At 49.7% G+C, this 18,102-nt stretch overlaps 1 protein-coding gene across 2 annotated transcripts in view; it reads left to right on the plus strand.

The window, feature by feature from the left end:
* Positions 1 to 1,331: 1,331 nt before the first annotated feature.
* The window catches only part of ASIC1 (acid sensing ion channel subunit 1), a 209,530-nt gene continuing 192,759 nt past the window's right edge, over positions 1,332 to 18,102 (plus strand). The window contains exons 1-3 of one of the 2 annotated variants that reach the window (XM_028710682.2): positions 1,332 to 1,911; positions 2,414 to 2,811; positions 10,769 to 10,964. In XM_028710682.2, the coding sequence (XP_028566515.1) occupies positions 2,447 to 2,811; positions 10,769 to 10,964 (561 nt within the window). In that variant the 5' untranslated portion in view covers positions 1,332 to 1,911; positions 2,414 to 2,446. The remainder of the gene's footprint in view (positions 1,912 to 2,413; positions 2,812 to 10,768; positions 10,965 to 18,102) is intronic. The other variant, XM_028710691.2, reaches the window with a different exon arrangement.

Below are 18,102 nucleotides of genomic sequence, written 5' to 3' on the forward strand. Positions count from 1 at the left end.
GGGAGGGAGAAGATGAAAAGAGCCACTTCTGCAAGCCCAAGGACCTCTTGGCCTATTACATATTTAGGTATACACCATAGGAGCCACCTCCTAGGGGCCAAGACACCTCCACCCCCCACCACCCCCCGTTGATGGTCATTGCCATTCAAATGGTGCCTGCCGACCAATTTGTGTGTGATCAATTATGAGGGGTGAGGCTTACCTGGGCCCCCACCCCAAAATTTTATTCAAGTTGGCACCCCTGGGGTTTTTGTTCTTTGGATAAACCTGAAACCTTGGAGTGAGAACGTCAGAATGCAACACCCAGCCTGGTCTGTGCGTGTACAAGGAGTATTGCATAGGCACACTATTCAAGATAAAGCAGCATGGTATAATATACTTAATAGCAAGCCCTGCATCATGGGTGCAAATCGGACCTTTCCCAGGGACGCAGTGAACGGCCATTTGGACCTGGCTAACTCAGCTGGATGGGACACGGATGGCGCTGTGGGTTAAACCACTGAGCCTAGGACTTGCCGATCAGAAGGTCGGTGGTTCGAATCCCTGCAATGGGGTGAGCTCCCGTTGCTTGGTCCCTGCTCCTGCCCACCTAGCAGTTCGAAAGCACATCAAAGTGCAAGTAGATAAATAGGTACCGCTCCGGCAGGAAGGTAAACGGCGTTTCCGTGCGCTGCTCTGGTTCGCCAGAAGCGGCTTAGTCATGCTGGCCACATGATCCGGAAGCTGTATGCCAGCTCCCTCGGCCAATAAAGCGAGATGAGCGCTGCAACCCCAGAGTCGGCCACCACTGGACCTAATGGCCAGGGGTCCCTTTACCTTTACCTTAACTCAGCTGGATAGAGCATGGTGCTGATAACGCCAAGGTTGCAGGTTCGATCCCCGCATGGGACAGCTGCATATTCCTGCATTGCAGGGGATTGGATTAGATGATCCTCGGGGTCACGCACCTACAATTCTATGTGCCCCAGGGTTGTGGGGCGGGGGAGCACCATTTAACAATATGCCCGGCGTTGGGCGAACCGTCAGCTCGTGTGAGCTCCCGAAGCGCAATGAATGATGGCGTGAATAGGTCTCTGAATGCTCTGCGTGCGGGAGGGAGGCCGACGACGCGGGACTTTGGCATCAGTTCAGAGAAAAAAGCAAAACGTGAATGGGAGGCCGCTGCGGGAGCGGGAAAGACTCTGATTTTCTCTCGCTCTCTCTAGCACACACATGTCCCCGGCCTCAGCTTGCAACAGCTTCTGCTGCCGGCGCGCACACCCTACGCCGCCCCCTGCAATCCCAGATTGGGCACCTCCAAGCGCGGCGAGCCGCTCTCCTCCTCCTCCTCCTCGCGCACAGGCGCGCGCACTCACACACTCGCACGACGCCCAAGCCTCGCCGCTGCTGCCGCCACCCGGCGATCTCTCGCAGGGGCTCCCGGCTCGGCCAGCCAGCCCTGCCAGCCCACTTGGGCCCTGACTCCCGTGGGAGACGCGGCGAATTCCTGCGGATCCTCCTCCTCCTGCCTCGGAGCCCGGCGCGATTCCCTCCCTCGGCCGCCCCGCCCCGAGGAGCAGCCGCCGCGCTCGCCACCAGGGGAGAGGATGCCTGGCTTTGGCACCGAGACACGCGCCGCCGCCGCCGCCGCTGCTTAGTCGCGCTCAGCTGCCTGCTTTCCGGCCCCGATCGCCTTTCTTTGATTCCAGCCAGGAAGGGAGAAGGAGGAGGATCCTCTCCGCCGCCACCACAACCTCCTCCTCCTCCCCGCCGCCGCCAGGTGCCGCCTGGTCTCGGGTACCCTTGGTGCTCTCGCCGTGCGCCTTTGCGCTTCGCAGCCTCTCCAAAAGCCCCGCACGGCTAGCCCAGCCGGCGAGCATTCCATCCCTCGGAGCGCGAGCTCCCGGCTGCCGACGCTGGCCCTGCTTCCAGGTTTGCATGCTCGGCGCGTAAAGCGGGACCGCGCGGGGTGGGGAGGGGAATTGGTGGGGTAGGAATGGTGGGGGGATTCCCACACACCAGAGTCGTGGCTACGCTGGGGAGATGGGGGTGGAGTGGGGGGCTAGTCCTAGGTTTGTTCGCCCCTGGTGAAGCCTCCAGAGGGGCGCCACAAATACGCAGGGAGGGAGGTGGTGGCCAAAGTGGATCTTGGAGCCGGGGGGTGAAATAAAGCCCCTGCACACACGCGCGCGCGCACACCCCGGGTTAAAGGGGCAGCCGGGAGAAGGGGTGCTCTCCGGGAACCGGGAAGAGCCAGAGAGGAAGGGGAGGGCGCCTCGGCGTCGATCTCGTCCTCTCCCCCAGACGACGGCTTGGCTTGGGAGGCGGGGAAGGGGAGGTGGCGGGGTTCGCTCTCTTCCCGAGCAGGTGTGGAGGGATCCGAAGAGGGCAGGCGCTCACCCGGCGTCGCCGCTTTCCTCGTCTCTCTCCACAGATCTGCTTCTCCTTCCCTGTCCCAGGCCTGACCATGATGGACCTGAAGGTGGACGAAGAGGAGGTGGAGAACGGGCAGCCGGTGAGCATCGAGGCGTTCGCCAGCAATTCCACGCTGCACGGCCTGTCGCACATCTTCTCGTACGAGCGCTTCTTCGCCAAGCGCGTCTTCTGGACCCTTTGCTTCCTGGGCTCCTTGGCCATGCTGGTCTTCGAGTGCAACGAGAGGATCCAGTACTACTTCCTTTACCCGCACGTCACCAAGCTGGACGAAGTGGCCACTTCCCACATGACCTTCCCGGCCGTCACCTTCTGCAACCTCAACGAGTTCCGCTTCAGCCGGGTGACCAAGAATGACCTGTACCACGCTGGTGAGCTGCTGGCCCTCCTCAATAGTCGGTAGGTCCCAGTGCGGCGGTTGGGTGATGGCGCAGGGCCTCCGTGCCCGCTGAGCAGGGTACCCAAGCGCACATCGCTGCGGGTTGGCGTTCAACAGTTAGGGCACCTGCGGCCCTTGCATGTTTTGCACCCGATGTGTAGGGGGGGTGTTTGGGGACTTTGTGCACCAAAGTGTGTTCTATGGACACAGTTCCCAGACTGGTGCATAAATGGGGAGTTGCCTGTAATTGGAATTTGCTAGCTTGACACCTTTCAAGATGTGCATTTTTGTATGCCTGGCCACTTGCATAGGCTACACCGCAGGCCCAGAAACACCCTACGTCAGGCTAGATCCAGTGGCATGCGCTGGGCATGCCACACATGTGGCTCCTTGCAAGTGCTGCACACACGGGTGAAACACCCCTGGCAACGTGGCACCAGGCACCCCTTTTTTCAGTCATGTTCCTTTAAGGCTCTTCAAAACTGATTTATCCCCCTACTGTGGATACAGCTGTGAGCACTGCTTGCACTTCTGATTGCTTCCTTCCTTCAATGCAGCTTTTCACGCTTTTGTGTCTGAAGCCTCATCACACACACACACACTTCCCGGTACTTAACAGAGCCGGTCCCTATGGGAACAGGGTAACGTTTACGACCAATTGGACAGGCCCTGAAGAAGGCCCCACCCTGGCATTCTTACAGGCACGATCCCTTACAGTTCCCTGCAGGTGTGTTCAAGGAGATCCAGGGATAAGGCCACTAAAACTTACACCTGTATGTGGCTCTTGCGAGAGGGCAAGAGACCGTTTGGTTTTCTGGAAGGCTGGCTAGCACAGGAGTTACGCAGCGGGAGTTTCTTTGCCTTGTCTCTGTAGCAGAGCTGTGCTGCAGCCGCTCTCTGCTTGTTTTAGTGACTGCTCTTAAGTGCTCCGGAGCACGAACCCTAAGGAAGAACCCCCATGTGCATTTCACCGCATCTCATCCAGGCACCTTTCTGCCCTCTGCTGGAGGGAATCGCAACTCCTTGGCAGTGCATCGTGGTCCAATTATATTCCCAACCTCCGAGGGAGGGAGGAAAGTCTTGTTGCTAAGTTTGCATGGGTTTCTAAGTCAGGATGGCCCAGAATTCAGCTCGCTCAAATGCTCTCACATCCCTCTGACTCAACGGGGATGTTGTAAATCCATTCTGTATGGCAGAATCTTGTCCTACCCGGTGCCTGATTTTTTGATTTGTTGTTGACCAGAATCTTGGGCTGTATAAAAAGGCAGTGTTGTGCAGAATGGTCCGTTTTGAATGGGGCTTCCTTTTTTAAAAAGCCTGCTCCTTATTTCAAAGGCCACTGTGCCATAACATCTGGGCAGATGGCCCCTTGTTTCAGAGCATAAGACACATATGAAGAGCCCAGCTGGATTGGACAAGAAGTCCTAGTCCAGAATTCCTTTTCCATCCATGGCCAGCCAGAAGCTTCTGGGAAACTTACAAGGCAGCAGCCCATCCCTGGTATCAATGTCCCAAATTTTTGGTATTAATGAAGTGACATAACTGCAGCTGAACATGGAGGACCTATTTAGCCATCAGAGCTAATAGCTGTGATAGACGTCTCCTCTGTGCATTTGTCTAATAGCTCTTCTCTTTCCTCACCCCAAGCTGTCTAAGCTATTTGCTGTTTCTACATCTTGTGCCAGCACAACCCATAAGTTAAAATGGGGCATTTTGTAGGCAACAGCTGCCCGGGGTCAGGCTGATGGTCGGATCCATTCTACTTCCAGCAGTGGCCAAATCAAAATGGACCAGCAAGCTAAAAGAACGCTGTTCCTCCTGGCTTGTCTCTCTGGATGTTCATGGTCTCTGGAACAGAAGTCCACAGTTTTTGACTGGGCTTGGCAGCTGTTGTCTCAAGTAGTGGGGCTCAGCCTTCTGGCTTCCTGGTCTACGAAAGTAACATAAGCAACGCCCTTCTTTTTGCGATCATTTCTTGGCAAGGGGGTTTTAGCAAGGAAGAAGCAGCAGGCTGTGTGTGCACATGTTTGAAGCGATGGTTCTCTAATGCAGTTCTCTATGTGCAAAATGTGCCATCTGGCGATGAATCTGGATCTCTGAGAATTGTAGTAAGTAATATTGTGGGTGGGGGTGGAGCCACATCTCTTCACCCAGCCTTAATGATCGTGAGGTCTCGTGAAAAGCCGGCAGTGTGAAGCCCCAAGGCCTGTCATAATTGCTGGTCTCACTCTACCTGCTCCCATGGGTTCCAGTTATATTCCTTCAGCCATGCAACTTCCCTGCTGCATCTTTCTCCCAATGCACAGCTCCATGCAAAAATATTTCAAATTACGATCCAGTGTGTGATGCAGAACACTGCACACAATTAATCACATTTATGCAAAGTAAGCAAAATGTACACATGCCTTGTCAAATTGGCTTGGTTTGAGATTTCGTGTTGGAGAACTGGGTTTATTTTATTTTGAGCAACATCTGAGTAGTTTTGCCGCTGGCCCTAGCCGTCTCTGAAAGTGGTATCTTTTATTTCTACCAGGCGCTGTGGGACAGATTCTGATCCCCTGGTCCTTGAACCACTAGGGCCACTGGTAGGAGGAGGAGCTTATTGCAGGCAGCTTGAGACTCTGGCATCATAACCTAGAAACTTCCTGGTCCTTGGAACTGTGTGACCCCAGTCAGCCAGCCCTGTACTGCTGGCTGATAAAAACTTCCCAGATCAGCTGCACTCTAGGCATAAATGGGCAACTCGTTCTAGGTAACGGTGGGATGGATTTGAAGGTGCAAAAGTCTAGGACCCCACTGAGCAGAAGGACCAGGAGGGTTCCTGTGTGCAGCAGAACTGACTTGCCAGAGTTTGCAATAAGTTTAGTACCATCCAAAACGGGGGTTGCCAACCTTTTGGAGCCCTCAGGCACCTTTGCAAACTGGAGAACTGTTGTGGGCAACACACACACACACACACACACACACTACAACCAAGCACAGCCTGCATTCTGCAATATTGGCTACAATGGAATATTTCTTTCAAATCTAATTTCCTCCCCCCCCCCCTTTTTTTTTAAAAATATTGATACAGCAAGAAAAAAGAAAAAAACACAAATACCAAATTACACACAGGAATAACCATAGACACATAATTTTCTTAACAAACAATAAAACATATATTGGTCTTAACACTAAAGGCCCAACCTCCCGTCTATTCCATATTTCGATTTCATATTACCGTATTTTTCGCTCTATAACACGCAGGAAAACAAGGAAAAAAATTCTGAATGAAACAGTGGATGTATCATTTTTGTGCTTCATGCTGTGGCCACAGACATGTGATCTGATGGTGAATTTGGGGTAGCTCAATGCAAAGATCCTGAGGATCCATGCGGATCCATGCTTTTTAACCACGTTTTTGCACCATTGCAGCCCCAGGCAACAGTGGGTGTGTGATTTTTGGGGGGCAGGCTGCTATGTGATCTGATGGTGAATTTGGGGTGGCCCAATGCAAAGATCCTGAGGATCCATGTGGATCCATGCTTTTTAACCACGTTTTTGCACCATTGCAGCCCCAGGCAACAGTGGGTGTGTGATTTTAGGGGGGCAGGCTGCTATGTGATCTGATGGTGAATTTGGGGTGGCCCAATGCAAAGATCCTGAGGATCCATGTGGATCCATGCTTTTTAACCACATTTTTGCACCATTGCAGCCCCAGGCAACAGTGGATGTGTGATTTTTGGGGGGCAGGCTCCTATGTGATCTGATGGTGAATTTGGGGTGGCCCAATGCAAAGATCCCGAGGATCCATGTGGATCCATGCTTTTTAACCACGTTTTTGCACCATTGCAGCCCCAGGCAACAGTGGGTGTGTGATTTTAGGGGGGCAGGCTGCTATGTGATCTGATGGTGAATTTGGGGTGGCCCAATGCAAAGATCCTGAGGATCCATGTGGATCCATGCTTTGTAACTACATTTTAAGTGGGGAGTGAAGGAAAAACACAGAAGGGACAAGAGAGCGGTGTGCAGAGAAGCAGCTGGCTAAGAAAGCAGGAAAGGGATTTTACGGGAGGGAGGAAAGAAAGGCAAAAGTTTCCACAAACCGAAGCCAGCTTTCTCTCTCCTCCTGCATGTTTTCTGGCTGCCTGCGAGGAGCACGGAGAGGAATTAGAAGGAAAGACCTCTGCTTTCCCCTCTGCTTGCCTGGAGGGGAGGGGATTTGCCTGCTCTTTGTTCCGTTTGAGCAATCACAGCAACGAAACAGAGGAGGGTGGGCAGTAAGACCCTGAGGCAGAATGCAGGAAAGCAACCACTTCCTCTTTTCAGGTTTCCCTCTCGGACACAACGCATGATTGATTTTTGCTGATTTTTGTTCCTGTGCTCCCCTAATCGGCTCCAGGGACCCCCCCCCCCACATTCGCTCCATAACACGCACAGACATTTCCCCTTCCTTTTTAGGAGAAAAAATCTGCGTGTAATAGAGAGAAAAATACGGTACTTATTGCCAGTACACACTTTGATCATAATTAAACTTTTTCTTAAGGTAAAGGTAAAGGTACCCCTGCCCATACGGGCCAGTCTTGACAGACTCTAGGGTTGTGCGCCCATCTCACTCTATAGGCCGGGGGCCAGCGCTGTCCGGAGATACTTTCCGGGTCACGTGGCCAGCGTGACAAGCTGCATCTGGCGAGCCAGCGCAGCACACGGAACGCCGTTTACCTTCCTGCTAGTAAGCGGTCCCTATTTATCTACTTGCACCCGGGGGTGCTTTCGAACTGCTAGGTTGGCAGGCGCTGGGACCGAGCGACAGGAGCGCACCCCGCAGCGGGGATTCGAACCACCGACCTTTCGATCGGCAAGTCCTAGGCGCTGAGGCTTTAACCCACAGCGCCACCCGCGTCCCATAAACTTTTTCTTAATATAGCTAATTTCTTATATCTACCTTTCAACTATTACTAAAGTTCCTCGAATACTGCAACAGCATTCTTTCAAGTCTAATTTCAATGGGAGGAGGGCAGTAGGCCTTGTGGGCACCAGGGAGGGCCTCTGTGGGCACATGTACAATCACAGGGTGCATGTTGGCAACCTGTGGCCTAAAGAGAGGCCATCCCATAAGATCTTTTTTGTCCAGGATCTAAAGTTTCCCAGTTGTCCCACTGCCTCCAGGCTATTCCTCTGTGCCTGTCTGCTTCAGGAACTTCCCAGTCTTCTGGCATGTTATTTATTTTTATAGATTACTATTTTATTATTTGTTAAATTTATGTACCGCCCTTCTTCAAGAGATCTCTGGGCAGTTCACAGAATAAGACACAAGATGAAACACAGTAAATAATTAAACCCAAACAACAAAACAATAACCCCCTCCCCTTTCCACAGCTGCATTTCAAAGGCTGTAGAATATTGATCAGCCAGAGGCCTGGTTGAAGAAGAATGTTTTATTTTTTAAAAGATGCGCTTAAGTTTTGAAACACAACAACACACAAGGGAAGTGGAGAGCAACAACTGTGCGGAGCACATTATTGCCGTTGGAATAAAATAAACAGAAGGTTCCCTATACTTTTGCAGACATGTTCATAAAACAGATTCCGCAAAGGGGCATTTTGGATGTAAGAGCCAGATATCGATAAAGTAGCCTTGACATATCATTTATTTTTTAAAAAACCAACCCGAAACATTCACCGCTTTCCACAAAGAAAGAAAGAAATTACTTTTACACACTGGTTAGCAGCAAGAAAAATAGGAACCACCACATTTCAGGGACATGCCATGCTTAGTGGGCTTCAGCATCTGAGATGTTGGCACAGTCCTGAGTCTGGGTCTTCCAGGGATTGTGTGAGGATAACAATAGAAGCCAAATTATGTGTCGTCATTCCCATAGGCTCCTTAAAGGGAAAGGGACCCCTGACCATTAAGTCCAGTCGTGACCGACTCTGGGGTTGCGGTGCTCATCTTACTTTATTGGCCGAGGGAACCGGCGTACAGCTTCCGGGTCATGTGGCCAGCATGACTGAGCCGCTTCTGGCAAACCAGAGCAGCGCACGGAAATGGCGTTTACTTTCCCGCCAGAGTGGTACCTATTTATCTACTTGCACTTTGACGTGCTTTCGAACTGCTAGGTTGGCAGGAGCAGGGACCGAGCAACGGGAGCTCACCCCGTCGCGGGGATTCGAACTGCCGACCTTCTGATCGGCAAGTCCTAGGCTCTGTGGTTTAACCCACAGCACCACCATATAGGCTCCTTAGGCCAATCCATTTGCTACATTTGCAGATGTCACTGGCCCCAACCACTACCGAATTCCTCCGTTACATGCCCTACTGACAACGTAGTTGTCCATAAGGAAGCGGCTCATCCCATACCACAAAGGGGATGCTTGAATTCTCCCACAGATTTCATGTGCCAGAAATGAACCTGAGCTCTGGTCAGATGCGCCCATCTTAGGGAAAGCTAAAGGTGTGAATCTTAGAGTCCTCAGGCAGAGCAGTAGAGATGGGTGAATCTGTCAATTTTAGAATCTTATTTTTCCAATCTTAAGTTTGGTTCTCCCCATCTCTGCCTTAGTTTGCGAAGTCCTCGCAAAAGTCAGTTAGCGTTCTAGTGCACTTTTCTCCAAATCGGCATCTTTTTGCAAGCCATTTTCCTAAAGATAGCGTATTGTTTGCATGTTATCATGAATATATGCATTTTTATGCACACAGTCACCTGATGTATGCATCTTTGTAATAATGTTTTATATATATACCCTGCTGGGTTTCCCCAGCCACTCTGGGCAGTTTACAGCACATATAAGGTAAAGGTAAAGGTACCCCTGCCCGTATGGGCCAGTCTTGACAGACTCTAGGGTTGTGCGCCCATCTCACTCAAGAGGCCGGGGGCCAGCGCTGTCCGGAGACACTTCCGGGTCACGTGGCCAGCATGACAAAGCTGCATCTGGCGAGCCAGAGCCGCACACAGAAACGCCGTTTACCTTCCCGCTAGTAAGCGGTCCCTATTTATCTACTTGCACCCAGGAGTGCTTTCAAACTGCTAGGTTGGCAGGCGCTGGGACCGAGCAACGGGAGCGCACCCCGCCGCGGGGATTCGAACCCCCGACCTTTCGATCGGCAAGCCCTAGGCGCTGAGGCTTTTACCCACAGCGCCACACGCGTCTTTTACAGCACATATAAAACATAGTAAAATATCAAACCTTAAAAACACATTTTGTTGTTGCTGCTGCTGGAGAACCACACTGCAAAAGTTGGAGAAGTGTGAAGGTCAGAGGATGGCTGCATTTTGGTTCACAAACTGTTTCAAGAAGAGCAAATTGCCAAGCCAAATTTCTTTCTGATCCATATGCTGGGATTTAGTCGGTTTGCAATTAATAAAAATTAAAAAAAAAAACCTAAGCCAAAATAACCCACATTTCCCATCAGGCGCAGAAAATTCCACAACTGGCATAGATTTAAGCATATATTGTATTATAAAAAAGATATAACTAAAAAAGAAAGAAAGCAAAGATATGTTTGGGGGAAGGAGAAAGAAAACCCCACCATATTTTTTGCCCTCATTCCTAGAGCACAAAATATTTGTTACTCATGTAAAAAACCAACCCACCCAGATGTTATACCTTTGCAAGTTGCAGTTGCAGTTTTTAAAGAGAAAAGTAACAGCGTAGTCTTGAGAATGCCAGACTGCTCTTGCAAGGAATTGAGACCCATTGCATATTATCTCAGAGGTAACACAGTGCTTTAATTACACCATGCTTTAATTGCACATATGTCTGTGTGCTTCAAGCTTCTCACAGTCAATTGCCTGTAATGGCAATGTCCCAGAATACTTCAGACCCTACCCTTCCACGTTGCAGTGCTCCTAGTCTGCCCTCCATCAGCTCTTCTCTTGCACAGGGACACCAGAGGCCATGGTGGCTCCCTGTGGACATAGCAAACAACCCAGCAAAACGGGGAGACTCGAATGGACCCATTTCTCCCCTTGGGACTGAGCTGTGCATTTTCCTTCAGGTACGAAATCCCGGACACCCAAATGGCCGACGAGAAGCAGCTGGAGATCCTCCAGGATAAGGCCAATTTCCGCAACTTCAAGCCGAAACCCTTCAACATGCGGGAATTCTCCGACCGAGCCGGCCACGACATCCAAGAAATGCTGCTTGCCTGCACGTTCCGTGGGACGCCGTGTGACCCCAGTGACTTCAAAGTGGTGAGTCGCCGTTTCTCGGATCCGGTCTCTGGAAAGCGAAAAGGCTTTGACTGCTGTGAAACGGCTGGTAGACATGGCCTGGTGCTCATGTTGGGTGGGGAGGGAAAGTCTGTCCATGGCAGGTGAGATGAAACAGAGGCCAAAATCTGTCAAAGAGTAAGAGAGCGTGTATATACAACAAGCGTGTTATCTCTGATGGGCAGAGGGACACAAACCATGTACGAAGGACCGAAGTCAGTCAGGGCCTATAACAGATATCCTCGTTCTTTTCGGCAGAGCTGAGACCTTGCTGGAGTCTTGGGCTGTGTGCATTAAACCTGAGTTGATTGTATCTGTGGCAACTGTGTGGACATATTGAGGCCTTGTGGTGGACGTGGCCAAGACTTCTGAAGAGTGTGTTTGTGTGCTGATGCAGGAATTTCTGTCTTTGTGGATACCACAACAAGATTTAGAGATGCCTTGATTCTCCCCTCCCCAGTCCCAATAAGATGTGGGAGAAAAAGTCCTGTGGGGGAAAACTGAGCATTGCTTGCCTTCTCTTCCCTCGGCCTTGACATCGTAAGGCCTGTGGGGAGAGGCCAGTTGCTACGAGGGCCTCTCCCAGCTGTAGATTTGTACATCTCTTGATATGGAATGGGGTTTGCACCATGCCTGTCTGTTCACCATCTGAATTATTTTGATGCTCGGTGGTATTGGATTGTTGTGGTGACTCATGTGAGCGTTGCGTTGCGTGCGATGCTTTATCAGATCTGGAAGACGGCTACCAGGCTCCCTAGCAAGCGAGTTTTGTTTTTAGTGAGAGCAGGGGAAGAAGCAGAATTATGTGACTGCTAATATATATTGCTACCCCCACAGGAGGACTACAGAGGGGGGGGGGGAGTCTGAAAGTGACAGGGATGTGGGCACCAGCATCCTCAAGCAGCATATTCAGCCCATTGATCATCCATTTGATCCAATCAGATGCACAAACTGGGTTAAGAGGAAGGGTTAGGATGCAAACCTTATAGCTTGTTGTTGTTTAGTCGTTTAGTCGTGTCCGACTCTTCGTGACCCCATGGACCAGAGCATGCCAGGCACTCCTGTCTTCCACTGCCTCCTGCAGTTTGGTCAAACTCATGCTGGCAGCTTCGAGAACACTATCCAACCACCTCGTCCTCTGTTGTCCCCTTCTCCTTGTGCCCTCCATCTTTCCCAACATCAGGGTCTTTTCCAGGGAGTCTTCTCTTCTCATGAGGTGGCCAAAGTATTGGAGCCTCAGCTTCAGGATCTGCCCTTCCAGTGAGCACTCAGGGCTGATTTCCTTCAGAATGGAGAGGTTGGATCTTCTTGCAGTCCATGGGACTCTCAAGAGTCCTCCAGCACCATAATTCAAAAGCATCATTTCTTTAGCAATCAGCTTTCTTTATGGTCCATATGGTCTATATGGTATAGCTTGGGGTGTCTAAACTCTGCACTAAAAGTAACCAATGGTTTATACTGGGTCGTAGCTCCATGGTGTGACATTTTTGTGTGGAAGGTCCCAGGTTCAGTCGCTGGCACCTTCAAGAAGGACAAGGAGAGACTCCAATCTTGAAACCCTGGAGAGCTACTTCCAGCAACTGTTGGCAATACTGAGCTGGATGGGCTAACTCAGTAGGAGATGGCTTCACAGAATCTTAGAACTGTAGAGTTGGAAGGGAGCATGAGGGACATCTAGTCTACCCCCCAATGCAGGAATCCCCAACGTGGGGCTCAAACACACAACCCTGAGACTAAGTGTCTCATGATATTCCATTCCTAAGTTCTGGCTGGTTGCAGGTGGGTTTTCCAGATGGCTTTTTGCCACCAAGGTCTTGCCTGGGATTCCATTTGCCATAATGGAGCTGGAAGTATCAAGTATGTAAATTGAACAAAGTTGTCTGCGTTTGTTTGGTAATAATTGTTTTGCAATGAGAGGGAGGGAGACTGGGCTTCAGGGCCAGCTCACCTGTGAGGCAAGCTGACGCGACCTCCTCAGGCAGCAAGATCTACAGGGACAGCAGATCCCGATGTGGATCTTTATTCCTCCCTTGTTCTTCATATAGATCCTCAGTCACCCCTTCTTACCTGGCAGGGAGGACGCCATTTTGTGGTTCACCTCAGGTGGCAAAATGTCTTGGACTGCCCCTGCTGGGCTGTCAGTGTGTGCGGTACGTTTCAGGATTATATAGGCAACACCGTGGCTTTGCTTTTTTTAAATTTTTAGCAGGAACTCTCCAGAACTCAGGTAGGTGCTATTGCCATTCTAAGAGAATGAGAGAGGTGTTCATGGTGAGTTCTGGCACCTCTTTTTCTAGAAAATTGTACTGGGCAACAGAGATGGGTATCTGTTTATAGAGCTTATAGACTAAAACTTACAGATACAGTGGTACCTTGGTTCTCAAACTTAATCCGTTCTGGAAGTCCGTTCCAAAACCAAAGCGTTCCAAAACCAAGGCATGCTTTCCCATAGAAAGTAATGCAAAACAAATTAATCCGTTCCAGACTTTTAAAAGCAACCCCTAAAACAGCAATTTAACATGAATTTTACTATCTAACGAGCCCATTGATTCATAAAATGAAAGCAATTATCAATGTACTGTACTATAAAATAAATAAGACAGTATCGTAGATGATAAAAATTAAAAATAATTGTTTTTCTTACCTGCACTGATGATAGTCATTGTTTGGATGGGGGACTTTTATCCATTTCCACAGTCACACAATCAAGCAATCAGTAGCTGAACTGGGTTCCACACAGTCACAAAAATTAATTGAAAAAGCCTCAAAAACAAAAACACAAAATAAATAGCAAAAACAAAAGTGCCAAACTTAATCAGTTCTGCCAAACTTAATCAGTTCTGGAGTCCATTTGACTTCTGAAATGTTCAGAAACCAAGGCACAGCTTCTGATTGGTGCAGGCGTCCCGGAAACAATAGCTGACAGCCGCATTGGATGTTCAGCTTCCAAAAAACGTTCAAAAACCGGAACTTACTTCCAGGTTTTCGGAGTTTGAGAACCAAGGCATTTGAGAACCGAGGTAGTTGGAAACAATACAGGGAGGGAAAGAGAAACGTGAGCTGTTGTTACCTGAACCTTGTTTATAACTGCGAATGGAGATGAAGAGGATAAGTCAAAGGCCGTGTGGGGAGAGTGGGGTTTGAGGAGGATGGATCTGAAGGAAGGGAGAGCGGTGGTGCCATGTACACACCACAGAGAGGCAGCTGCGCATGTAAGGAGCAGCAAGGGGGAACAGGCAGAGATCATTTGAGAGAGCGGGAAGAGACCTTCAGGAGGCGGAGAAGGTGAGAGAGCTGGAGGAGAGACGTAAAGAGAATATAAAGGAGCAGGAATATAAAGAGGGAAAACAAAAGAGGCAGAAGGGAGCAAGGTGGGGCGAGGCCACGGATCTCTTTAAATGTAAGGACAAGGACCCCAAAGGGGATGGGAAGCCAACAAAAGGCACCAAAAGGAACATCACATGCTCTGAGTGACAAGAGAGGTAAATATTTTTGACAGCAGAGGTTTGGAATAGAAGCGAGATGACGGAGGGAACGAGGAAGTCTGAAGTTGAGGTTGCCGCAGCAGTCAAGGTGGGAGATGACTACTTGGGCATGGACCAGAATTTGAACCGGGGCAGAGAAAAAAATTTTTGGGGGGTGTTATGTTGTGCAGGCACTGTCCTACCACTGGGGTGATGGATCTCCTTGCTGGCTTTCAAGATTTCCCAGCAATCAAGCCTGCTTTTATTTCCCTAAGGGCTTCTTTAAAAAAAAAAACAGAAAAGGAAAAGACATGTATGATCTGTTGTCTCTTTCTGCTTACTGAGTGCTGAGTGCAGTCTTGATCTCTGCACTAATGTGGTGCAATTGCAGAAATGTGCCTTCTTCCTTGTGGCTTGAGGAATTAGATGCCCGGATTTAGGGAGAACATACCCTGAAGGAGCAAAAGTCTTCTGTGCTGGGGAGGTGGCTTGTACAACACCGGCTGTAGGCTTGCATGCGGAAAAGTGAACAAGAGATCCCATACTTCCAGCGTCCTGAGTGGTTAGATCACACTTGCTGTATAGCTGCTACCTCCAGCTTCTCCTGGCTATGCTTACATTCAGCAGTAGCATGATGCTGGCTGTCTGCAAAGCTGTGGGGGTGAGACTTTTTCATAATGAGTCTCTATGTTCAGCCATGGAAGGACAGTTGGTGGCTAGCTTGGAGCTCCCAGCTTTCAAGGCAAGGGAAAGCCTTCTGCTTCATATGTCAACACTCCTATATTGAGACAGCACGGGGCCAGGATATTTGGAGGACAGTTTCTTCTAGGGCTGGGCGATAAATCGATTTGAAGTCTATACAGTGATACCTTGGTTCTCGAACTTAATCTGTTCTGGGAGTCCATTCAACTCCCGAAATGGTTTGAAAACCAAGGCGCAGCTTCCGATTGGCTGCAGGAGCTTCCTGCACTCAAGCGGAAACCGTGTCAGATGTTCGGCTTCCAAAAAATGTTCACAAACCAGAACACTTACTTCCGGGTTTGCAGCGTTCAGGAGCTAAGCCGTACCAAGGTACCAGTGTATTGTGATACTGATTTCATCATTTTTGACCTGGCAATATATCGCATGATGTGTTCGGACTCGGCAATATATCATCCCAATTAGTTTGAAGTCCATATTGTGATATTGGTTTCATAAGTTTTGACCTGGCAATATGCAGTGGTACCTTGGTTTCCGAACACGCCTTGGAAGTCAAACATGCCACCCAGCTTCTGCTGAGTGCAAGATCCTGAGGCCTAGCTGTCGGTTGTTGAGTTTTCAGTTTTCGAACATTTCAGAACTTGAACGGTCTTCTGGAATGGATTACGTTCAAAGATCGAGGTACCACTGTTTTGCGAATCATGATGAGTTTGTGTGTGTGTGTGTGTGTGTGTGTGTGCGCACGCTACGCGAAAATCACAATGTGGGGGAAACCGTGAAGCCAGCCAATGCTTCTCTCAATTCCTGCAGCCCCTGTTAACTCTGCCTGCTCAGCTCTCCCTTCCTTCAGGAGGCAGCAAGTCCCAAGAGCAGGCGCCAGCAAAAATCACGATGCGGGAAAAACCATGAAGCCAGCCAGTGCCTCTGCATAGCTCCATCCTTATTTCAGGCATTGTGATATATTGGTATATCGTGATGTTCAGGCTGGTGATAGATCGCAGTGTTGAAAACCAGATATCGCCTGCTCTAGCCTCTTCCCATTCAAATCCTGCTCCCTCTCTGCATTGCACATCGGAGACCCTGCAATGCGTTCTATTCCTCTTCGGAAGCACAAGTGCTTGGGATACAAGGCAGGGCCTTTTCAGTTGTGGCACCCAGGTTGTGGAACTCCCCCTTCTAGAAGGGCTCAGTTGGCCCTCACCCTGCTAAGACTCAGAGGAGAACTAGCTCAGTGGCAAAGCATTTGCTTTCCATGCAAAAGAGGGAGGGCTGGGAAGGACTCCTGCCCTAAACCCTGGAAGGTTTCTGCCATTCATTTCAGCAACAGTACAGAGCTAGATAAACCGATGTTCTGACTCTGTATCAGGCAGCTCCCTGCATTTTTAAAAAATTGCTTTTTGTTTTGGTTTGAAGTTTAATCTCCTTGTGTTGATTATGCTTTGTTTTGTTCTGCTCCTGGCTTTTATTCTGTTTAATTGATGTCATTGTGTGCCGTTTGCTTTGTCGCAAGCCGCTTTGAGGCACCGTTTTAAGGAGAAACGGCAAAATAAAAGAGCGATGGGAATGTCTTAGCCGAGAGGAAGAGAGGAACCTGAAGCTGTTGGTATCTATGGGTTCAGATCAGTAGGAGCAAGTGCCCCAAACGCCTTCCCCTAAACGTGAGCCAGGAGCTTTTGCAATTCTCTCTTAACCATTTCAGAGCAGGGAGAGAGCCCCGCTGAATCGACGTTTTGGCTGCCTCCCCAAATTAAACCATTAGCTAATGCGACCGTAGGACAGAATGGAGAGGAGGAGATAGGATCAAGCAGACGTTTGTCCCTTTACTGAGCAGCTGCATCTCCTAGCCATAGGAAGGTTCACATCTCAGCACACCCAGTTTATAAACCATGGTCCTCATTGTGCACATGTAAAACCCTCCCAGGAAAGCAGCAATCGTATTGATCATCCATGGGGCTAAATGCCATCCTTCCAGCCCTCCAAACAGCTGACAGGCCCCGTGGCTGCTTGTCTAGGGGGAGGAACGCCAAGTGTGCAGCCCTGATAGCAAGATCGGGGGAGAAACTGAATGCACAGCACCCATTTGTACGGGAATCCACAGGACAGGGGACTACGCCTGGTCCATAATCCCAGTTACCAGCTTTCCTGGGAGAAGGAGATGCGTTCTCGTTGAGAGGTTCCTCAAACTGGAAGTCTTTCCAGTTGGCCACCAGAAAACATTCTGCACATTCTCTGAAGCACCCGGCCTTAAGCATATTATGATTTCACATATTCTATGCCAGCGCTTAGACTTTCAGAACAAGTTCCAGGGCTCTCTTTTGAAACCCAGCCCTGATCAAATCAAGCTGTATTAGCTCTTGGCTGTTCCTCCAGATTCTGATGTTTTGAAAAATCCTCAGCCACACCTGAGTGTATCACTCAGTGCATCATGATATTTGTGTATTATGTTTTTTATGTTGTGATTTTTATCCTGTGAACTGCCCTAAGACCTGCAGGTATAGAGCGGTATACAAATTTTAATAATAATATAGAGAAGGAGGAATGCCCACACTTTGCCAGCAGGTCCTGGGACCGGATGCAACAATTTAAAATTCAGAGCTAGAAACAGTTAAAACAGATTACAGATGGCAGCTGACAGATTGAGGTTGAATTCTGACAAGAAGTACTGTTTTGGGGGGACTCCCTGGTCTTCAATGGGGTAACTGTGCCCCTGAAGGACCAGGTGCACAGCCTGGGAGTCATTTTGGACTCATAGCTTTCCATAGAGGTGCAGAACAATTCTGTGTCCAGGGCAGCTGTCTACCAGCTCCATCTGGTAAGCAGGCTGAGACCCTACCTGCCCATAGACTGTCTTGCCAGAGTGGTGCATGCTTGCCAGCAGCTGCATGTGGAGGAGTGGAGACGCGAACCCGGTTCCCCAGATTACGAGTCTACTGCTCTCAACCACTACACCACATGGG

Source organism: Podarcis muralis, chromosome 2 (assembly GCF_964188315.1).
Source record: "Podarcis muralis chromosome 2, rPodMur119.hap1.1, whole genome shotgun sequence".
Classification (NCBI taxonomy): domain Eukaryota; kingdom Metazoa; phylum Chordata; class Lepidosauria; order Squamata; family Lacertidae; genus Podarcis; species Podarcis muralis.